Source organism: Vitis riparia, chromosome 19, assembly GCF_004353265.1.
Source record: "Vitis riparia cultivar Riparia Gloire de Montpellier isolate 1030 chromosome 19, EGFV_Vit.rip_1.0, whole genome shotgun sequence".
Lineage (NCBI taxonomy): Eukaryota > Viridiplantae > Streptophyta > Magnoliopsida > Vitales > Vitaceae > Vitis > Vitis riparia.
In genome coordinates this window covers 19,749,243-19,774,700 of record NC_048449.1, presented here as the reverse complement: position 1 = coordinate 19,774,700, position 25,458 = coordinate 19,749,243, and the positions used below count along the sequence as shown (strand labels likewise).

General features: G+C 31.2%; 1 protein-coding gene across 4 annotated transcripts; it reads right to left on the bottom strand.

The window, feature by feature from the left end:
* Positions 1 to 14,336: 14,336 nt before the first annotated feature.
* On the bottom strand, positions 14,337 to 25,458 carry LOC117909446. 4 transcript variants are annotated; one of them, XM_034823491.1, is made up of 4 exons: positions 25,077 to 25,458; positions 22,996 to 23,160; positions 18,353 to 18,405; positions 14,337 to 14,582 (listed from the first exon to the last, which is right to left on the bottom strand). In XM_034823491.1, the coding sequence occupies exons 1-3, from the start codon at positions 25,339 to 25,341 to the stop codon at positions 18,371 to 18,373; spliced, it is 465 nt and encodes a 154-aa protein (XP_034679382.1). In that variant the 5' UTR covers positions 25,342 to 25,458; the 3' UTR covers positions 14,337 to 14,582; positions 18,353 to 18,370. The 4 variants fall into 4 exon arrangements, with proteins under 4 accessions (XP_034679382.1, XP_034679380.1, XP_034679381.1 ...); XM_034823489.1 differs by lacking the exon at positions 14,337 to 14,582 and adding an exon at positions 16,040 to 16,432 and having other exon boundaries at positions 25,077 to 25,457; XM_034823490.1 differs by lacking the exon at positions 14,337 to 14,582 and adding an exon at positions 16,040 to 16,375 and having other exon boundaries at positions 25,077 to 25,457.

The window sequence follows — 25,458 nt, the reverse complement described above, 5'->3', positions numbered from 1 at the left end:
ATCTTCATATCAAATTCAGCCAAAACATTCCAATAATTTATTTACTTTGGTCATCAAACATCAAAGGGTGCCTAGTTAGGTGATACCTTTCAAATGGGTGGCTAGCCTCAAATTGTTCCTTTAAGGTGGACGGAACCAAACACTACTAGTACTAGTAACCTTTAACTGAAACCCTTAGAGGTTGGGGTTCAAATCAATTACATTCCCCACCAAGAAATGTAAAAGTCAACTATTATATCCCATTGACAAAGGCCAAAAGTCAAAAGTCAACTATTATATCCCGTTGACAAGGGCCAAACAAACCAGAGTCAAATATTTATTTCATTTATTCAAATTTACAACATATAATATCTCCACATTTATTTGTCAAAAACAAAATATAAAATTCTAACATACTTTTCATGCAAAACAGGTTTGATCCATGCATAAAACGGAATATAACTCAAACGTTCTCAAATAATGTATATATATATATATATATATATATATATATATATATATATAATATTTCAAAAAAAATTTAACAACTGCATAATTTCTCTTACCTCAAAAGAAGTCCTCAAAAACTTTGGAGAGAAAATAATCCTGAAAATCTACTCTTCACCTAACAAAATATAAGAGGAATAACTATTACTATTTATCTATAATTTAACTAATCTATTCCTTATTTAAATAAATTAATAAATTCCCAATTTTTTTCTAATAACACAAAGCCCTGCCATTATTAAATAATACAATACTCAGTACTCAAGTACCCATCAAAGTCTAACAATATGGAGTCCTGCAACTATTAAATATTACATACCCAAGTATCCATCAAAGTCTAATAATAGAGTATGTGAAAATCCACCAACTAGATTTCAACCATGAAATCCTTACAAAAAAAAAAAAGTGGATGCACAGTTCCCACACGCATGCAACTAGTGCACACGTGTTTTTTTTTTTTAAAAAAAAAAAAACTTAAAATCTCCCAAATTCCAACAATAAATCAAAATCTTAACTTTTCACTATTTGATATTAAAACGAATTAAAAAAAAAAATAAACTAACCCTAATCTAAATCGAAATCTTCACAAGAATCTTTTTTTTTTTTTCTAAAAAAAAAAATTTAGATCTCCCCAATTCCAACAATAAATCAAAATCTTAAATTTTCACTATTTGATATTAAAAACGAATTTAAAAAAAAAATAATAAACTAACCCTAATCTAAATCGAAATCTTCAGAGGAATCTTTTTTTTTTTTTTCAAAAAAAAAAACTTTAGATCTCCCCAATTCCAACAATAAATCAAAATCTTAAATTTTCACTATTTGATATTAAAACGAATTAAAAATAATAATAAACTAACCCTAATCTAGATTTGGGTTTTCCAAAAAAAATATCTAATATGCTTAAAAATTAACTAATGAATCTAAAATATTAATCTAGGGGTTAGAATCTTACCTATAGAGATCTATTCTTCAAACCTTGAAATCCGACCCCAATCTTACGTTCTTAGGAACTCTCTATGAACAAGAACGTGATTCAGAAAAGAACAAAAAGAACATAATTCTAATTTATACCTAGGGTATTTATTCCTAAAATTACCTTTTCACCCCTCTTCCTTTTTATTAAATTAATTAATTAATTAATTTAATTATTAAATTAATAATTTCCTGAATTACCCCTAAAAATAAAAACTTGGGTGTTACATCCTACGTATCTATAACACGCGCATATGCTTTTCTCTTATGGTGGTCCATCCATAATCACTTCTTAATGCCAACTCTAATGTATGATCATATACCTTTGCTTGGTTTTTCTATAGAATTTGGAGGTATAATGTCTGCCTATAAAAAGGGTGTGTGTCATATTAGCATTAGTAGAGGACACAACATGTGGACAAAGTACTTCCCGTATCAAGAAAATAGAGAGCAAGATATATACATGACCCCATGCGTGCCAAAAGGGTCAGACCAGTGTGAACTCCATCTTGTCTTTGTAGTGCATGTGGACTATGATCTATTGTTTGTATTCCATGTGTCCTCATATATAATCTTAAGTCATGCATAATTCTTTTTATTGAAATATTTCTCAAGTTCCTTTGTTCAAAGTTTATTAAAGTTCCGTAGAATTTTTTTGTAAAAGAATCCACTTTTTTCCTTTTTAAGTCTAGGATTTTTCTATGGCAAGAATCTAGCTAGTCTTGAATCCACATGTAATGAGTAAAGATGGGTCATCTCATTTCATCATCTATGACCTAGCCTTGGCGTATATCGCAATTCCTCGACAAAATTAAATATATTTCAATAACAAAATTCAATAGATAGTACTTGGATTATTTGATAATTAATTGTCAAATATAGTGAGAATATGTTTGACAATGATTCTTCAAAGTGTTTCTAATATTTTTATTACTTGAAAATTTTTTCAATGTTAGAAAATATATAAACACTTCTTAAAATCATTGTCAAATGTACTTTTAGATCACTGCATATAATTTATAAACCATTGTTTTGTTAATCATACCCTAAACCATATATACAATTAATTGATTACATTCAAATTAGTCTAAAATTCTTTTTTCAAATTAAATTTATTTTATGAATTCTTGTGAAACAATATTATTATTATTATTTATTTCTTCCTTAAAAAAATTAAGTTATAATCCTTAGGTTATGGTCATGAAGAAAAGCCTTATGAGGTACTGATAGGTTTGAGTATAGGGATTTCACAGGGGAAAGTAGGCATAAGATGCATCATCTCATGTCATAATTTATGGCATAGCACTTATCATGCACCTGAGGGTATATCAAAACTATTCAACAAAATTAAATATATTTTAATAATAAAATTATTTAAATTGACATAAATACTTGGCTTTATGATAATTTGATAAAAAAAAAATGCATGTACCCGACAAAGAAGATAGTTCATTAAAGCTATATTTGGTTCTTAAGATGTTTGAGGGAAAACACAATTAGAGAAAAAAAAAAAAAAGGATTTAAAATTAAGAAATTATTTTTATACATTTACTTTAAACTTATTTCACTTGTTTTAAGAAAAAAGTGACATTCTTAATTATATTCAAAATAAATTGGATTTTGTTTTAATATTTTTTACCAATTCTTGTTTACTTATTTCATTATTTTAAATGTATTCATCAATAATTTTGTTTATTGGTTCAATAAAAAAATTGTGCAATTGAATCGAAGAATATTAACAAGATATAGAAGATTCAGATTCAGTTTGTATATACTTTCTCAATATCTATTCCATTAAAAATGTGGTATTATTGCTCCTATCCAAGGATGATGTTAGTATCAGTTTTCACGGATGCATCAATAGTTATATGTTACAAATATATCGAGATATATAAGGAAATATCAGTAAATTTTTTTTGACAAAAACTAATAAAATGATTCATAATTTAGTGTATATATATATATATATATATATAAATGATAATGTATTTAGTTTGCATATATTAAAATAAGCTATTATTTTCAAAATAAAATGATTTATATTGTACCATTATTTTCATCATTTCTTGCTAAATGATATTCAAAGAAGTTTTACCTTTCCTTGACTCTTAGTGAAGTACAACTTGTAGTTTAAATGATAAATCACATATGCCATGCTATTAGTATGGGTCCTTTTACGCTATTGAATCAATGCCTACCAAAAAATTGTTGGACCAATTATAACATGTGACATGTAAAATTTGAGCTAGTACTTTGTATCTCACTTGCACCTCATTTATTTGTAACTTAATATTTTTCTTTTATACTTTAATCTCATTTATTCGTACTTGGTTCCAATTGTTTATACCTAATCTTATTTGTTTATACTATGGTCTTGTACATTTCTACTTTCATTTTTAGCTTTCACCATATACTTTGAATAATTGAGATTGCAAGTTTGTTAGGTATCAAATTTATGCCCTAGCATTTTTCTATTATTTATATTATTTCACCATTTCTTGTCAAATGATACAAACTAAATATAGTTGGTGCTAAAAGAAGCATTACCTAGGGGTGCAACTTGAACAGGTTAACCCAATCCAATACGATATTTGGGTGGGTTTCGACAACTATTTTCAATACTTGGATTGGGATTGGGTTAGGTTTTTTCAACCCAAACTCAATTTGGGTTAGGCTTGGGCTAAGATGGATAACTTGAGCCTAACTCGAACCAGATTTAATGTTACTATAATATTTATAATGCATCTTATCCTATAAAATAATATTTATTTTCTTTTTTATTTAAAAATATATATCAAATTATATTATATCATATATTTTTCATTATTTTTAGAAAATATATAAATTTGTGTTTATTCTTTTGTTGTTATCTTAAAATTTTGTCCTGTTTGTTATTTAAATTTTCACATAAATACAGTAAAATAATATCATAGATAGATTTTCAATTATACAACCTAACTAGCCCAAGCCTAACCTCATCAACCTGAATCTAACTTGAACAACTTGAACTTAACCCAAACTTAAAAAAAATAAGGTTTGATTAAGTTTGGGTAGAGTACCTTGAGTTAAAGTTCGAATTCGATTGACCTCGGATTGATTATTTCTTAATTCAGGTTGGGTTCAGGTTAGTCATCAATATAACCAATCCACCCAAATTGCAACCTTAGTGTTACCTTTCTTGAACTTTATATGAACTGTAACTTCCTTGTAGTTTAAATAATAAATCACATATAACATGTAATTATTATTATTATTATTGGAAAGAAACTTGGGAATTTTCATCAAGTATCTCATAACGGAGTATTATTCACATTTTGGGTCCAACAAACAAATATATTGGGAAAGCCTTAAACTCTAATTAACATGAGCTTTGATACAATGTTAAACTATTAATTTTTCTAAAAATTAACTTATTATGATTTGAACGCATAATATATATCATGCTCCGACGTCCCACATACGTGCTTGAAGTAATTATCACCTTTGCAAAATAGCTTAAAGCAACTCTCAAGTTGTCATATGTCATATATTTTATGACATTGCGTTCAATGCACCGAGGGTACATAAAAAATACTCAACAAATTAAATGTATTTTAACAACAAAATTAAGTTGAGATAAATTTCGCTTTGATAATTTGTAAAATACATATATTTATGGCAAGGAAGATAATACATACGCTTATAAAGCAATATTCTCATATTCAAAATGAAATGAATTTTACACTGATTTTTTAGCGATTCTTGTTTATCTATTTTGTTATTTTAAATGTATTTATCAATGATTTTGCTTATACTAAAAAATTGTGCATGAACCTCACAAATATTAAGGTTATGTTTGGTTTTTGAAAAATTTGAAAGAAAATACAAGTAAATTAAAAAAATACAAAGGAAAAATAGAAAGAAAGAAAGAGTTATTTGCTACTTCAATAAATTATTTTTATTTACTACTTCAAACTCATTTTACTTATTTTCACTATACAAATTAAATAACTTTAAAATGCATAAGTTTTTATTATATTTGAATTTATTTTCTATTTTTTATGGAATAATCAAATACGATAAAATCATTTTACTTAACATTTTTTTTCTTTCCTTAATATTTTTTGGGAACCAAATATACCTTAAAAGATCTAGAAGATTTGAATTTCTTAAGCTACAAGGTTTGTACATACTTTCAATACATATTCCATTAAAAATGTAATATTATTGATTGCTCATATTAAATTTGCATCTCTCAATCATTTTATCTTTGTTAGACCTATATTGATATCCTCTCTCTCTCAATTAAGATGGGTTCCCTATATCATGAAAATTCACTCTAAATTTACGTACCTTTTCATCAAGAGTAGTACCATGAAAATAGTTGGGCTATAAAGTTCAGAACAAAATGATTTGAATTATACCTTTCTATGTTTGCACCGTATGTTTTGATTATAATACCGAATAAGTATTTATTTAAAAGAAAAAAAAAGATCAATCACAACATGTTACAAATAAAATTTAGATTAATTATTTTGTACTCTGCTTGCATCATGTCCTTTTATTACCTTGGTTCATTTCTTTTGTATTTTGTTCTCATACATTTGTACATTGCTCTCATATATTTTTACTTTTTATCCAACAATTTAGATTTAATTATATAGTTTCAATGACCAAGATTACGAGCTTGATAGAAACTGAATCAATACCTTAACATTTTCTTTTTGTTGTTATTTTGGCTCGATATACCATTATTTCACCATTTCTTGCCAAATGATACAAACTAAATATAATTGAAGGGGATAGTCTTAGAATTTGTTATCAAGAGAACACAAACAACACGAACCCCATATCGTCTCCAACGCAAATTCCTGTGTTTAACTCTAGCATGACGTACTCGTGTTGAATGCAACATGAGATGGTCGTGTCAATGCTAACATCGGGAAATTTGTTTCTAATAAGGAATCTTTTTTTTGTTAAAACAACCTATACAAGGGCAACATGTGTAAAAATTTTGAACTATATATCTTATGGAAACCAAGAGAGAACATCATCTTTTTCACTCCACAACAATTGGTATTGAAACCTTTATTCAACTCTTTGTAAACTATAACTTACTTATAAAGCACATGTAACATCATGTTGTTATTATAATAATAGAGAAGAAACCTGGGAATTTGCACCAAGTATATCATGTATGTTGTAGTATATATGATAGACATTGTGGACGTAGAATCTAAATAGATGGGGAAGGCCACAATTAAGACTCCAATTAACATGGGCTTTGATACTATTCGATTAATTGTAAACTATATATTAAGATTTTAGCCCATAATATGTAACATGTTCCAACATCGCACATGTATGCAGTACTTGTCACCTTTGCAAAACAGCTGAAAGCGACTCTCAAGTTCAATCGACATATATTGTTAATTTGCAGACAACTAATTCATTCAAAGACAAGTAACAAATTCTATGTCTTGCGTGTGGGAATCAAACAAACACCTTCTATAATGATGATCGGTCAACAAGCAGACAAGGAAAAAGGATAAGCTAGCTTTACTTTTCCTTGGGTTTCCGGGAGAAAAAGAGAAGTGGGAGGCGGCCCCCCTCCACCCCCCACCCCCCAATAATGAGTGGTGTAGCACTAGATAACCATTATCGTTAAAAGCCAACAGGGCCTGTCCTGGTTGCTTCCAAGTGAAATCCTCTTGTCTCCTTAATCGCCACTGCTGCTTTGTGAGTACAAAGCCCTTCAATCTTCTCTTCTTCCCTTGATATATAATTATAGACTTTATGTTTAATTAATCTCGTTGCGTGCAATATATTCTTCATATGTGTGATGAACATAAATTGGCCTATTAATTTGTACATGTATGCATACATGCCCACCTTGATCAATATCCATGATATGCATATATAATCTATCATTCCTGAATATAGTTCTCACTTTTCTTAACCAAACATGTTTTCAAGAAAAAACCGCTTTTAAAAAATGAAAATAAAAATAAAAATTATTAAACTTTTTACAAATCAACCGCACTCGAAGTGTTTCAATTATTTTTAATATATTTTGATTTGTCATGATCAAATGAGCATTGATTTGTTTCTTCCTACAAGCTTAAGTTCTGGTTTTCTCTACAAGAAATGTAAATTATACATTGGAAGAATTTTTTTGGTTTTCTTCTCAATCTTTTTAACACTTGAAATTTTTTATCATTTACATGTTAGAAAGGTCATAAACATTTTCCAAAATTATTATCAAATGTATTCTTGATTATTCTTGAAATGTGACATCTATTACCTTGCCTCGTGTGCAACCTTCTAGATGTCTCGAGAAGCTTTCTTTTGATTTATGTATCATATTGAACTAATAAATGAATTTAAAATTTTAAGCTATTAAGTAATTAATCACCTAACAATATATGTAAATTAAGCCAGTTGAGTTTGTAACAAAAACTATCTTAGCCTTGACTTTGCAAGTGACACACAACCCAAAAAATTTGAGAGAAAATGTAAAGGGAAAAAAAATAAAGAGGAAAAATTAAATGAAAGAAAAAGTAAAGAAAAATAAAAAATAAATTTAATATAAATAAATTATTTTTATATACTATTTCAAACTTATTTCCCTTATTTTAACTTTTCAATATAAAAATTAAATAATTTGAAAATGTAATTTTTTAAAATTTATTTTAATTATATTTTATTTTCTTTCATATTTTCTGCATTATAATTAAATACTAAAAAATTAATTTTTTTCTCCTCTTAATACTTTCCGTGAACCAAATATAGCCTTAAAGTTTGACTAGGTTAATTGCCTTTGGAAAACACTTTAATAACTTGAATTACTGTTTCTTGTAGGGAGATAATCTAGTTGATCAGTAACCTATACCAAGGAAATGTAAAAACATTAGGCCTCTAGCTCTCTTCTCGTTAAGTTTATTAACTTGGATATGTAATCTATGTTTGGTTTTAGAAAAAAAATTGAAGAAAAATGTTACGGAAAGAAAATAGAGAGAGAAATTTAAAGGAAAGAAAAGGTAATAAAAAATAAAAAATAAATTTAATATTGATAAATTATTAATTTTATATGCTAAATTTAAACCCGCCCATTTCACCTATTTTAACTCTTCTATATTATTAATGATTAAATAATAATTTATAAAATTTAAATTAACTTTAATTATGTTTTATTTTCTTTCATATTTTACATGATAAGACTAAACATGAAAAAAATTATTTTTCTTAATATATTTTTTTAAAATACTTTTGAAGAACTAAACATGGCCCCGTAACAAACATAACCCCATAACGACGGATATTCTGGATACCCACAACAGATTTACAACTGCAATGTTTTCAGAGTTTTTATCAAATACATTATCACTTTCAAGCATGACTATTGCTTTACTCTGTACAATTCTAATGAGAATGAGTAGCAAATTAGTTCATTAATAAAAGATTATTATTATTTTGAAAACTCTACACTTTCTGAAATCAACAAGAAGTAGTACTATATACCACCTTCCCTGCAGTTCAATATGATGTTGCCTTCTCTAAATATATTGTTGAAAATGGGTTGATTTTCTGTATGGTGCAAGGCAGACCACTAGCAGTACTGAAATTATGACCGGGCACAGAATAGCAATTGTGAGAGGCTTCATGTGGGTTTCTGCAGGACTAATGACTTTGTCAACAGTTCTATTGCTTGTATTTTACTTCCAAACCACATAATTATCAATAGTTTCAAGTTTGGTGACACCCCTGCTCTCATAATTTTATGAAATATAATGCAATGACATCTATGGAACAGGTGGGAGTAGGGATTGTATGGAAGAGTTTTGTCTGGAAGGCCAATAGGTGAACTTGTTGAAGTCTAAAATTTTTTGCTCCGCAAATGTGTCAACTAGACTAGAAAACACAATCAATAGAAAGGCGGGAATACCTCTCACAAAAAATCTTGGGAAAAAACTTGGGGTAAATATCCTACTTGAGAGGGTAAGCAAGAAAACTTGTAAAGAGGTAACTGATAAGGGGTGTGTAGCACAGACCGGCGGGGTGGAAATTGAAGCTTCAGGATTACTTTAAGGCCATTGATAGTACAAGCTATTCCTTTATACACCATGCAAAGCTTGAAGATGCCAATGAGTTTTTCTAAATATGGTTGTAGTAAAAGGAAGTATTAAATAATGTACTTTTCAACTTAGCTATATTGTTGAAGAAAAATAAAAAATATTCTAGTGGTCAATAAAACCCTTTTGTGATCTGTACTATCTTCTTCAAATGTTGTTATTATATACCCTTTTGGAAGAGCTTAACCTTCTAAACTATATGGATAATTAGTTTTATTGAATTATGCTTTAGTTCTTTATTCAAAGTTTATTTTTGTTGCATTAACGAAAGCTTTTAATGCAAACAATGTTAGTTCAAGAACATAAAGATTAAATAATCTACACAAAGATACACGGGGTTTTAATGTCATTCGGTCAATCATACCTATATCTACGGAAGAGGGAGAATCTCTTCACCATACCATTAAGAATATTATAGAGGACTGAACTAAATACAACTATTAGGTTCTCGAAATATCTTATGTTTCCTCACTCCTTGTATCAATACCATGAACCACGATATCCACATTGTGTAGTCTTTTACAAGCCCATCTTCATCTTATAGCCTTTTCCCCTCATGGCCTAAAATATTTACAAAAATACTTCTAACAAAATACTGAATTTTTACCAATTAAGAATTTAGGACACTTTCCGACAATTTTATTTGAATTTATGTAAAAAGAATATTATTCTTAAAATATAGGATTTATCATCTAACAAAGACTTGATGAGTTTACAATCAATAGGAGATGACCATGGATAAAATAGTTACAAGATAAAGATAAGTCTATATATGGAGTACAAAGTCATGAGATGAAAGTAGTTTACAATCCATAGGAGATGACCATGGAGAAAATAGTTGCAAGATAAAGATGAATTTGTATATGGAGTATAAATTCATGAGATGAAAGTAGACATGAGTTGAATCTAAACAAAACTAATATATGTCAATAAGAAAATTAAATTTACAAAATAAATATGCTTATGACAAGGAAGACAAGGTATTTCCAAAGTTGTATCACATTCCTAATCCAAAATTTATTCTATTAGAATTTACATAGGAAATCTCGTAAAACAATATCCTTTCTTTCTTCTTTAAAATATAGGATTTTGAATCTAGTTAATAAAGAATTGGGTTTATAATATTCCTTAGGTGATGATCATAAAATAAAGACCTATGAGATAAAGAAGCATCTCTATATATAGAGGTTTTGTAAAGGAAATTAAGCATTAGATGCATCATCTCCTGTCATCATCTATGGCATAGTTTTTAACCAAATCACGCACATATACGAACAAAAAATAAGGAAGAACATGAGATTTTTAACATGGTTTCGACTATCAATGTGATCTCTACATCCACGGAGTGCATACCAATACTCAACAATCTATTAATCAAAAGAAAATGAGTACAATGATGAAGCTCTAAAAAAAATCTCTTAATTGTGACCACACTCTCAAAAGCAAAAGGTTTAAAATATATAATAGGAGTTCAACTCCTCCGAGCTAACCAGATAGCTTGACCCATGTCATCCCAAACGAAGCACAACAAAACTAATTCAAACTTCACAATCTAATAATAGCACCTAATGCACCAAGTGTAAATGAAACTCCTCAACAAATTAAATATATTTCAACATCAAAATTAGGTGCACAAGGCTTAGTGTTCATGTTTAATGTTAGTTAGTCCCAAACACAAATATATAGAGGTTTTGTAAAGGAAAGAATTGAGATGCATTATTTCTTGTTCATCATCTATGATCTACTCCTTGATGCCCCAAGTTAGTGTCGATATTGAAAGTTATAAATCTTGTTGTAAACCTATCCAAAGAGGGGTGAATATATAGTTCTTTTTTTTTTTTATAGTCCAAATTTTTATTTTTAAAATTTTTCTTTAAGAATTAGAGATGAAGTAGAGAAATTTAGCCATATAACATAGATATTATGTGAAAAATTACTCACAAGTTTTCCACTTTGTGAATGTCAAAATCATGAGATCTAGAAACCATAATACAAAAATCCACTATTGAAATAAAAGTATATACTTAACAAATGTTATCCTTAAATCTTACACCCCAATATCTATACTAATCTTCATATCCTCAATGTAATACCATACGTATACCTCAATGCCTTGAGGAGATGCAAATCTCTCTCATAAATACAAGGGAAAGATTCACAAACTATTTGAAAGTATTGAGATAAGAGAAAGGCTAACAACTCTTTTTCCAAAAATCGGCATCAAAAGAAAAAGATTTTTAAGACATAATATTTATAGGCATGAAACCTTAGTGAACTGGAATTCAAAAGTTTCCAAAGACCGCTTTCAAAAAATAGAAAGAATTATAAATTATAATTTATTTATTATTATTATTATTATTTTTGAACACTTGAGTGCTAGTTATGGGCATTTGAGCGCTCGTTGCCAATGCTTGAGCGAAGCACTTGAGCACTCTCAAGTACTACTTAAACGCTAGATTCGAGTGTTTGAGCACTCAATCAGATTTTTTTTTTTCAAAATGAAAATCTTGTGCTCAAGTAAAATGCCGTGAAGACCTCATTATGTCATAGGTTAGAATTATTAGCCTTTCTAAATCCTCCTATATTTATCAATGTCATCTATAGTGTTAACCTTGAATCTTCAATGGAATATAAGACATAATAAATATAAAAAGTCCTAACTCTGAATAAATGGAATAAAATATGAAATTCTTGTGTGCTCAGTATTGTATGTCAGGTGTAATCAGTTTCAAGAGGTGTAAAGATTTTAAATTTATAGAACTCAAGAAATATTAGGTGTCGAACCTTTGGGGAGTGAGGTTAGTGGTTAATAGGGTCAAGATAGAGGATAAAAGAATGAGAAATATGCTAGTTGATGAAAATAAAATAAGGGTTTCCTGGATTCTGTAATAACAACTAACAAGAAGTCAATATGAAGTTCATCTAAACAAAATCCATTCCCCAAAATCTCTACCTCAGCCAACAAATGGAAGGTTTCCCAAAAAGGGAAAATTCCGTAATTCAACCACCATGTAAAATTACTCTCTTTCCTATAAATTCATCCAAATGGGTTTCAATAAGAGATTTCAAGTATGTAGAATAAGTGTAAGAAAATCAAGGTTTGTTTGATAAATGTTTTCAAAAAACAGTTTTTAGTTCTTCAAAAAAACAAAAATACAAATTTGATAATTAAAAAATAGAAAATTGTTCTCTATTCTCAAATATAGAAAATATGGTGTTTTTTATATAACATTTTTTGGTTATTTTAAATTGCTTTTAAGTATTTTCTAAAGGGTGTTTTAAAAAATAATTATACAAATATGAATAATGATTAAAAATAAAACATTACATATAAAACTTATTTTTTAAAACATTTTTAGAAACATAGAAAATAGGTTTAAAATATTTTAAGCCCTCATATTGACATTTGTTTTACAAAATATCAAAGAACAGTTTTTAAAAATTGTTTTAAAAAATTGTTTTTCTAAAATTGTTTTGAAAATAGTTATTAATCACAGTCTAGGCTTTTACTCCATTTGATGATATATTTAAAAGGTGCTTCCAACTTAAAAAGTACTTTTGAAAAAAATCAACCGATAAAATTTAGAAAGCATTTTTATAAAGTAAAGAATTACTTATAGTGTTTCCAATAGAAACACTTAATGAAAGATTATCTCACAATTAAGAGTGCATTTGACAGTGATTCTAGGAATTGTTTCTACCATTTGTAATAGTTGAAAAATTTTATACTTAGAAAAATTAGAAACACTTCCTAAAATCACTACCAAACGTACTCTTATTTTGAGAGAAAATGCTTCCACAAAAAGCACTTGCAAAAGCACTGTCATAAGGTATATTATTGAAATAAACGCAGCTCTGAAACAATACAAAATACTTATTGGGTTTACACTAATCTGAAATTCAATTAGGTGCACAAACCATATGGCTTAATGGGCTGCCTATTCTCCCAAATTTTCCTCAACTTCCTGTCTATTTGTTGATATGGATAAACCCTCTTAACCTCTCCATTAATTAGATGTCATCACCATCCACCTGGGCCGCCCAACCAAATATTTATCACCTCACATGGTATCCCATAAATGATTCCTAAATTTTCTCCCAACTATTCCTCAGGCCACCTGCCACTTTTTATAGATGACATGGCTTATTTGCAATTTTAATTTGACTAATTCTCCTCACGTTGTGCTATTGTGGCATGCTAGTATAGTGTGCTGTCTTTCGTATTTTATCCACATGGAGCTGCCTAATTGGCACCCAAACAAAAGGAAAAGAACTTTTAATGCTTAGGAAACTATTTCCAAAATAATCTTAAGCTTTCCTAAAAGCAGCACCAGGAAAAACCCTACAAAGTAGAAATATTGTGCATTCCATTTTGGGGTTTCCATGACATTGAAAACAGCTAATGAATGGAAGAAGAAATTATGTTGTCTCTCCCAATTCCCTTTCCCTTTTGAAATGGTCTAAATCTGTCAGAATTTTCATTGAAGGGCCAAGGGAAGTTGCATCATCTCACCGGACTTGAAGAGAGCAAGGATGATCCCAAGTTTATTTCTTGGAATGTTAAGAGACTATGATAGTGTCTTGGCTTTGGAATTCAATGTAACCTAACCTAAGCTGAGATTACCATTCCATTGGAGATTTAAGACCCTTTCACGAACTTATCCAAAGGTGGATATAATAGCTCACATTAATGAAGATCAAATGCAAGAGTTGAGCTACCCAGCAAGGTAACTTATTTGTAATTTGAGTAGTTATAACTTATAACACAGAGGGATTTGGGTCAAAGTTTAATATGGAATGTCGCAAGGATATGACAGCAAAGTTACAAAAGCTTGTTGAAAGGGAAAGAATTTTTTAATCTCACTTGTCTTGAGCTGGCTCAGGAGTTGAAGTGCTTGGGAGAGTCTTTTCCTTCTTTAAGAGGGCTATTTTCAATCACGAGGGGGGAGAAGAAAGACGTAGAATGGTGATGTTGTAGAATAGCTCTCAAGAAGTAAATACAATTGCAGCCTATAAACCCAACAATAATGATAAGAGGCATAGAGCAATGAGATGAAAATCAGGAGATAAAAGATGCAGAGTGGCATAGCTATAGGCTATCGCAATGAACTTAAGAGACACGAGAAACAAACTTCAGGGAAAGATGTTTACTTTGTGTTTTTGGAAAATCAAGATAATCTTGGCTTTCATGGTGAAGTCTGTAAACTTCTCAAACACCATCACCGAACTTTTCCTTTAGGTAAAGAACTTCAAACCCCTTCAATTTAACTCATATTGATGTCTTACATCTCCTTCAAACCCCTTCAAAATGTTTCTCGTGCAAAGTGGTTTGTTACTTTCATTGATGACCGTATTAGAGTCACCTTGGTTTATTTTTTGAAATAAAAATAGAAAATTAACATAGTTTTTCCTATATTCATAAATTGATCTATACCCAGTTTAATGCAAAGATTCAAACATTGAGATCTAATAATGGGAAAGAATACTTCAATCAAACTTTTCACCTTATTTTCGAAAAGAGGTTTTTGTTCATCAATTTCTTTGTTCCAAAACACCACAACAATTTAAAGTTGATCTTAGCATGCCACTTGCACAACAAATCTTTGCCACCAAACCAGCATATACATCTTGAACTTGAAATTGAACCTAATATTGAGCCCTTGCCAAATAGAATACAAGAGAAGGAAGGGGAGGATCACACTTTCTCACTCAAGGTCTATTCAAAGTGGAATCTACTGGTCCAAGAAGCCCTACATGATCAAGCTGTTGATCCATGGTGAGTACTGAGTTTTTCATCAGGTAGCAAAGCCAAACTGATTCAAGTCCTAACGTTCTTTTTGAACTCCATTTACCCACAGCTCTTAGAAATGGTAAAAGACAATGCACACAGTATCTCATTTGCAACTTTGTTATCCTTACATCAAGCCTTTGTTACTCAATTGAAACCCCATGGTTTTACATGGTAATCTAGAGGAAGTCCAAAGGAGGTACTACCTAGCCTAGATGAAATGAATCAGACTAAACATGATGAAATGAATCGACATTTCGTCAAGAAAAAACTGAATACTAGAGTTATGTTCACTCCCTATGTTTCCACAAGGAGGAGGTGGTAGGAACTTGCTTGTCACTAGGACAATTATAGGCAAGTTGGGGATGAAAAATATCTATGAATAAAGGAAATTTGACCAAAATCTCTTATAATAAGAAAATTCTCATTATATTAGTTCATGTAGAGACTTCCTATATGTTAGTTATTTTCTATATTTTGTGTATTTAACCCATGATTTCCTAGGGTTACTTGATTTTATAGGATTTCTTTTTCAATTACTTTCTTTGTAAAGCTATACAAATTGTATTCCTTTGTTGATGAATGAGAGAAATTATTATCCTTCTTCACTAACATTTCACCCAATTCTACCAGGGGAAAAGTCACCTGCCTTAAAAGAAACATAGCTAAAACATAATCATACAAAACCTCACCAATAAAACATCAATTGAATTGAAAGAGAACAAATCAATCATACAAGATCTGGGAATAAAAAGATTTCCTCCAGGGTTTTGATAACTGGGCCCTTCCTTTAGACAATAAGAAACCCAAATCAAATTAAACAACTAAATCAAGCGAAGCCAAATAGAATTGTTCAGGTTATAAAGCCGCTTTTGCTATCATGTCAGCTGGTTAAGGTCCATTTCCAAGCTGTTGAAATGGAAACCAATTCTTTGTTGTCAGAGTTCACATTTATAACCAGACTGCCTGATCACGTCTTGGAACATTATCTTCCCATTCTTCTTAGTATTTGGTCCTTGCAGGTTGGAAACATTAAATTGACAAACAATTTGCATCTCATATTACAAGAAACCTGAAAGTTTATTTGTGTACAAAGATCACAAATCTTCCAATCAATACATTTGCATCTACAAGAAACTATAGTGCACACCAGAGGGTAAATTTGAGGCAGGGCTCAGGGAAAATACCTCCAAAGTCATTAGTTTGAGATATGATACTGGTCTATTCAAGAGTTTAAGATTTTGGGCTAAATAAATCTCACGAGGTATCACAGTTGTGATTCCCTGTAAGTCTTGGCTCAGACCATTTCTAGAACCCCAAGCCCTCAGTCAGCTTAAGCTTTTGGAGCAAGTGGTAGTCAAAAGATATTTTCTAACAAGCTCAACTGAGAAGGCAAAACATGTTACATGCCGACAAATAGAGCAGTCCTGATTGAACTTGAAACTGGCTTTTCTACCACTGTTGTTGTCAATAAATTCCGGCATCAGAAACCTTCCATATCTTTACTTACATTCGATGCTATTTCATAGCAGGAATATCCTTGAACACATATATATACATACACATATTGTAGAAGGTGCTACTATATATCCAAGGTGTCAGCAAAAAACCTAGAGCCTGTTTAGGAACATTTTCAAAAACAGTTTTTGACAACAATTCTAAAAAATAATTCTCACTAGTTTTTAAGAATAAAATTCTGTTTAGAAATGTAACTATGAAAAATGGTTTTCTCTGCTTATTCTCCATGAAGGTATTGTACAGTTATATATAATGTAAAAGTTCTTAAAGTATTCTCCGAATTTTCATTTGTTGCTCAAAACATTGTACACGCACACACACACGAAAGTTGGAAACACCTCAAAAATTTTCTCCAAAACAATTTGTTTTCAAAACAAATTCTTGAAATATTGTTTTTTGTCAAAAGTTTGCCAAACTTGTTTTGTAATTTAAAAAACTATCTTTTAAAACAGAAAATTATTTTCAAGAACAATTTTCAAATAGAGCCCTATATTGTTGTTTTTCCATCTCTCATTTTTCATTCTTTTGCTTTCCTTTAAACCATCAATGGTATCATTTCAAGGCAACCCTTTTTCTTTGCTGGCTCATTTCATTTTATTTCTTTGAATAGGTAAACCTATAGCCATAATTTAACCTGCATATTAGGATTTGAGCTCAGCTTTAATAATTTTGGATCTTCTTATTCCATATGCATTCTTTATTATGGTTTTGCCTCTACTTTCCAAAATTCCAGGTTTTTATAATTAAAACAGTAATGCAATTTTTTAAAATCATATAATAAGTTTGGAGCATTAGAGTCATGAATACCACAAAAACTTGTTAAATACAAAATACAAGGCTCAACATGGATCTCCCAATTCTCCATAATACCCCTAAGGTCTACAAGGTGAAGAAACATAGTGTTGGTTTGGCCTAGCTTTTAACTTCTACTTTTGAGCAATAGGAGAAGTAGAAGCACAAGTATTATTGTCATGTGTAGGAGTCTCCCCTACTTTTTCCCAAAACATAGATAAATCAACCTACAAAGTGGGGTCCAGTTTGGGAGGTCTATCCAAGCATCCTTGGAACCTGTGTTTAACCTTAAAATGTTGATTTTACCATTTAAAAAACTCTCCTACACACAAAGCTTAGACTTTTAATCCATGGATTTTTATTCTCCATGAAGCTGGGCCATTAAAGGGGAAGTTTGGTCAAATAATACCATCTGAAGATGTGGGATGTATTGAAGCCAAAAAAATGTAAAGAAATAAACAAATAATAAAAGTGAATAAATTCATCAAATAAAAAGGGTTAGCTCAAATAATGGATCAAGCACATAACAAAGATTCATTCATGAATTTGAATTCAGATAACAAAATTCAAACTACTATTTGACATGAAAATTTTTCAAGGAACATCTAGCTTCATTGTATAGTGCATTATAATTAAAAAAATTTCAGAGGATGAAGAGATGAAAAATATGATTGAGAAATACCTCTCATAGATATGAATGTTAATAATGTCCAGAACTTGCTGTGATTGTTTTCTCTGCAAAGAACATCAAATTTATAGTTTTCCAGAATATGAATCACCAACAAGAAAATCATGAGATGACAATGATCCAGACTATTGCATTGAACATAATATCGTGAGCAACAGTACAAAATTCAGAGAACATACACATGTCCATAATTTTCAGGAAAGAGAATGGACACCCTTTCTAACAGAAAGCAAGATGCAGGGTGTGAGTGTGTGTGTGTGTGTGTGTGTGTGAGAGAGAGAGAGAGAGAGAGAGAAAGACTTAAACACAACATTTGCATCCAAGGTCAACATAATTTTCAGTTCTTCATTATCCTTGACAATAAAATATTAATAATGCAGGCACAGGTGCAGCACAGTACTAGATTTATTAATAAATTAAAAGATTGTGGGCATCACTATATACCTCTACTAGTATGGTAATGTACAGCTAAATTATAAATTTTTTATTTTAGAACACATGCCTAACATCCATGTTAGGGAGAAAAGGCAGACATTCATCCATGAAGCACATATAACAATTGGATTTGAAAGGGTCATCTCGAAAACAGTGGAGTATCAACAGCATATGAATTAATAGTTCCGGTCACAATTAATGTGAGGTCAAAAACAATTCATGTAGAAGCATCCATTTTACCTTCTATGCCTTCTTCCATTAAATGCCTACAACCTCCAGTGGAACCATAGCCCAGGTGTTACCTAAACCTCAATCCACCATCTTTGGTAGCTGAATTAGGTTTGAAAATTTATTCAGCACCACTATTTTAGTTTTCTTAGAAGATAACCTAACATAATTGCTTGCTTAGATTTGGTACTAATTCAATGAACAAGGAAAATTTAAGGTTCCAAAGAAAAACTGATATTTACAAAGCTCTGCTCCCCAGTTAGATCCTAAATGAACTAAATCATCTGATGAGTTTGAAGTTAAAAATGCCTTGAATTTATCTTGTACCTAAAAATCAGAACTCAAGCACAAAGCTAATGGACAATAAAGCTTGCAGTTTAATCCAAATATTCACAAAATCATGAAATAAAAATAAAAGAATTAAAGAACTGATGGAAGGGAAATTTTCTTTGCCTCATCATTGCCTACTGATCTTCAATTTTATTTTTTTTTATTTTTTTATAGGTCTCAATGCCTACCAATCATCAATGAAAGAATTAGAACAGGCGTGGTTCTGGTGTTTTTTTTTTTTTTTTTTTTTTTTTTTTTGATAGGGAAGAGAATGTATTAATAAGCACTAAAAGCACACAAGAGTATACAGGATATATAAAAAGTGCACTTGGGAAAAAAATAGGAAAGAGGGAACATACAAAAAATACTCCCCCCTCATCCAAGCCCCAACCAATCCATGCAATCAACTATACATGTATACCCATTGTCTATATACACCCTAACCCACATAGAGAAATCGTTAAAGTAAATATTTTTTAGCCTTTAATTAAACAATTCCTTACAATCAAAGAATCTCTTATTTCGTTCCTTCCATATCATCCACAAAATACAAGGAGGAGCAACTCTCCAAGCCTTAATACACCTTCTATCTACAAAAAAGGTCATACCACCCTAGGAGAGTATCTCTAATCTACTCAGATAAAACCTATTGAACACTAAAAATGAAGAACACCAACTACCGTAAAATTTTTGCCTAGTCACAATGAAGAAGGATATGATCAATGGACTCCAACTCCTCTTTACACAAAGCACGCCTATTAGCCAACTTCCACCCTCTTCTTTGAAGCTGATTCATTGTCAAAACCTTTCCTCAACAAGCCTACCAAGTAAAAAAAGCTCACCTTCAAAGGAATCCCCAAGTTTCAAATTATCTTTTAAGGGAAAAGGGCAGTATAATTTGTCTCCAACAATGAGTAAAGCACTCTTACAAAAAAGACCTCTTTGCTATCTTCCTTCCACACTACTTTATCCTCCTTCTCCCTCTTCATTGTCTGTCCTTAGAGCTTAGAAAGAAACCTCTCCATGATACCCAACTCCTAATTGTTCAAATTCCTAACAAAATGAAAGTTCGAATTTCTTTTTTCCCCACTTTGTTCCCAAAAACCAGCTACTCATGCCTCCTTCAAGTCAAAAAGGGCAAACAATGGGAAAATCTCACATAAAAGTTGCTCACTACACCACCTAGCTTTTCAAAACTTCACTCTACTCCTATTACCCATCTCAAAGGAAATCTTCGTATTAAAAAAATCTCATTGCTTCCCAATCTCTTTCCAAACCCCATCCATAGGGCTCTCTCACCACTCCTAACCTCCAACCCCCTTCTTTCTCCCTAAACTTTCCCTTTATGATTTTCTTCCACAACCAATATCTTTCACTAGAGAAGCGCCAACACCATTTGCAAAGAAGGGCCTTATTAAGCAAAGAAAGATAGTGAACACCTAGTCCTTCTTTCGATTTTTCTTTACAAATGGAAAACCACTTGACTAAGTGCATTTTGTTCTCTACGGCCCCTCCTCCCACAAAAAAATCCCTTTCAATCTTCTCTAATCTCAATCTCGCAATTCTTAGGATGGAGAATAAAGACATAAAATAGATTGGTAAACTGGATAGGGTATTGCAAGGTAAAGTGAGTCTTCCCCCTTTTGAGAGGTGTTATCTTTTCCATAACGAAAGCCTCTTCAAAGAATTATGAATTATTGATAAAGAGGAGAATATTAGCCACAAATGGATGGGGTTCTTAACCTATTCTCACAGTAAAATCCAAGATAATTTGCAAGGGCTTCTAGCGGTGAGGTTACATCACATTGGAATGATAAGGGACCCTCTTGGGATGAAAAAACTAATTTTGAAGTTTCTTTGAAATGAAGCAAAAAAAACCAAGTTTTATTCAGTTCATAATCCTGTAAAATTTATAATAAATATAAAAAAATTGTAAATTTTTTTCTTTTTTTAAAAATATCATTTCTAGATAGAATGAACTCTTTTTCTAAAAACATTGAGTGAAATTCCAGTTTTTTGCACAATCTTTATACCCAAAAATGGATATTAGGCCTTCACAATCAAAGGGAACCCCAAAAATGTGACATGACCATTTATGTTGATTGGAAGTGTCTCAAGATCGGATGATTCATTTATGTTGGTTACTTATGAGGTTTGAAGTCATCCTAGAGCCAAAAATAAACTTAGATTAGAGTGAGTTAATTCCAATTCAAAGAGTGGATAACATGGAGGAATTGGCCTCTAAGATAGGTTGCAAGGTGGGATAGCTTCCATCTACTTACTTAGGTACACCTTTGGATGTCCTTTTAAATCAGGGGCAGCATGGGATAAACCGGAAGAGTGGTTTTGTAAAAGACAAGCAATGTGGAAAAGATAAAACATCTCCAAAGGGGGAAGGCTTAATTTGATATGGAGCACATAATCCATCTTGCCCATACATTTTATGTCATTGTTCAACATTTCAAGGAAAGTCAAATTAGGGCTAGAGAAGATTCAAAGAGATTTTCTCTAAGAAAGTGGGGCTCCAGAGAAAAAATCATATTTAGTGATGTGGATGATTGTTTGCACTGATAAGAGGAAAGGGGGCTTTTGTGTTAGATGTTTCTATTCGCCTAACAAGGCCCTTCTTTATAAGTGGAGTTGGTGATATGCATCAAAAATAGAAGGCTTTTGGAAGCAAGTTATAAATGAAAAACATGGGCAAGAAAAAGGAGGGTGACATTCATGCGAAGTAAGAGATAGGATGGAGTTAGGCTATGGAAAGTCATTAAGAAGGATTGGGATCTCTTTAATGATAGAGGCTCCTTTTTTGTAGGTAATGAAGGAGGGTAAAATTTTAAAAGGACAAAGATTATGGAGATACCACATGACTTAGCCATATCAAAATAGGGGTGGGTGGTAGACTTAAGCGACTAGACAACTGAAAACTGGAAAGGGTAGTCATTAGTAAACAGTTGTTCTCTTTGTTTGGAATAGCTTGTGTGCTATATTCCATGGTCAAAGAGACTCTTTAGTTTAACATGACTCTTTTGTGCGAAAAAGACAAAAAAAATGCATGTAGAGTTGTTCCTTTGTGCATTTGTTTTTTGGGATATTATAGAAGGAAAAGAATCAAAAGATCATTTGAAAACAAGGAGCAATTTGACCAAAGACTGAAAAACACTTTCCTTAGTAATTTTTTACTATGATTATGTTTTACATCGATAAAGGTTCAAGATCTTTAATTGATTTTGTTGATTGATTAAGTTCTCACCAAGGGAGGGAGTAGTTTTGTGTTCCCACTTTTTTGGGTATGTCTTTTGGCACCCATTGTATATGTTCTATGTACTTTGGTACACTATTTCTTTCGGCGCCTTCTACATTATATACTCACTTTATTTGCCTTTCAAAAAAAATATCTATCTTCATTGATCGCTATAACCAGCACCAAGATTTGACACAAGATTGAGAACTACTTATTGAAATGCTCATAGTAATATAAAAGAACTTCAATTGCACACTGCACCATAGCACCAATACATCATATTGCAGTGATAACTATATATATATCATTCAAGAGGAAGCAGATAATCAATAGAAACTCGGCAAATATCATAGCATGAGACAAAAACCAGAACAACAAATATGTAGGGAATGATAGATACCATGTGCCAATCCCATGGATAGCATTCCATCGATATTATCAACACGGCGCTGTATAGATTTTAGAAGTGAATTCAATGATGAAACTCTCTTTCTAACACCAGAAATCTTGGCAGCATGTTGCATAATGAATGGCAAGGGTGCATCTTCTAATAATTTATCAAGCTCTGCAGAAATAATAGAAGATATCAAAGTTAATCGATTTCAACAAATTTTAGCAAGGAGGATTTTCAGATATAAGAAAGGGAAAAAGGTAATACTACAGAATCTTGACTCTCAATAGAATATGTGACTTGATCCATGACATTGCTACTTAGAATTTTATACATCTATGCCACTTAGCAAGTTCCTGCACATTGCAATGATTCAGCATCCAATTATTTAGATTCTAATTATATCAATGACTTAGAGGCTAGCATCAAGAAAAGCCTATCTAGTTCCTTGTGTTACAGAACCATTTTGGCTCCCTAACCCCACTCAGGCTACTATGTGAGCATCAAACAACTTTCATTCCATAAGTAAAGGCTGATATCAGATACAGCAGCGTCTTCTGGCCATATTTTTTAACTTTATATGTTTTTTCTCAAAGATCTCATAATTAGCTTTTTGAAATGTTGAGTTAAATGCCACCACCCTCATTTCTCCACAATTTGAACTAGATGTGTGACAAATAAGAAACTAAACATGACAAAGCTGACTTGAACTATAGCCGATCCAAATCCCAATCCTTAATAAACCCTCAAACTTCCCCTTTTCAAAGACCATAAATATTATATATTAGAAAGCATGTCCCATTAGCTGACCATAAAAAACCTTTCCAACATTTCAATTTAAAATGTTGAAAAAATACGCAAGAATAAAATAAATATGTAGGGATTTGTAGGATGAAGATGAACCAACAATAAGAATTGTAAATGAGCCACTGTTATTTCAGAGTTCCAGAATGTGCTCCAGTGTTGTTGTTATGAAAGCATTTTCTCATGAATGGAATTTTAGACCTTCAAAAACATAAAAGTTCCATTTCTTACCTAATTACAATTATAATAATTAATCAGGAACAGAGGCTTTCCAGTTTGAAGGACTTCTAATCATTTATAAAATGGGGCATAAAAAAATTCAGTCAAATTTAGCAATTGCGTCACACTTATTTTTAAATTCCACATCTCCAAACCCTAAATTATTCTTCTTAACCAAAAGGAAAACAATCTTTGACCCAAATTTTGAAAAAGAAAAAAAAAGCCATCAAAGTCTATTAACAAACCCTACATAACAGTTACTAACAACTACAACCAAGGCATGAAATGAAGAAGATAGAAGTCCATTTTCATGAACCCCATAATAAAACCCTAAATATAAACCAAATAAAACAGAAAGCTACCCCTCCCTTCCTCTGCCGCCACCACCACCAAAAAAAAAAGCCCAAAGAAATGAAATAAAGAAAATTGAGTCTCGTTCTTTATAAGAACCTTGTGTCATTAGAATTCAATCATAGTTTCTGTTCATTGGCACAAACGGAATTCAAATTCTAATTCTAATTTTATAAGGAAGCATAATGTTTGCTTCCTTATATACAAGGAAAAGTTCAAAGGAAATCTCTGGAAGGTTAAATAAAAATACAAGGAAAAAAAAAATACAATTTAAAGGGAAAAAACAAAAATTTATGAAACTGCAAAGCAAACCCCGGCAGATCAGATCCTTGAGAATAAACCAAATAAAATGGGAAAAATTTGACGGAAACTGGAATTCAGTCTCTATTAGCTCCTTTCGACTTCAGGATGCAAATTCCCAATATCTGTTGATTGGAAACCCAAATTCATATTATAAAAACAAGTATAATCCATGTAACAAATTGAAATTTGGGGTTGAATTTCAAGGGAGGAGTGAAATGTGGAGATTTTACAATCAAAATCAAATAAACCAAATAAAACGAAGATTTAGACAAAAGCAGAAACCCAAAAAACAACAATCAAGATGCGAGAAAAAGGAAATAGGATTTGATTCCATATAACCTTAGTATTAAAACCCCAATTCCGATAATTGTATAAGCAAGTATAACTCAAGTAAAAAGAGTTGAGATATGGACCTCCGGTGAGACGATCAATGACGAGAGAGAGGTGATCCTGGCTTCGAATAACGGCGTCAGCTCTGGAATCGAAGTCCCTAATTACAGAGCCCAGCATGGAGGATATTGCTGTGCCCAAGGACTCGCAAGTGTTGATGCTATTGTTGTTCTCATCGTCGTTGGAAATGTCAGGGTTGGGGTTAGGGCTAGGGTTAGGGTTAGGGTTAGGGATAGGGTTTGGTCGAGGTTCATACGGAGATTTACAAGGTATGTCTTCCTCGGACATGGCAGAGAAGAAAGTCTTGTTTCACATATCACAGCCTATTTCTTTACTTCTCAATGAAAGGGAGGTGCAGACACGTCTGGGTTATTTGGACATGAGACTCAAAATGAAGGTCAAATT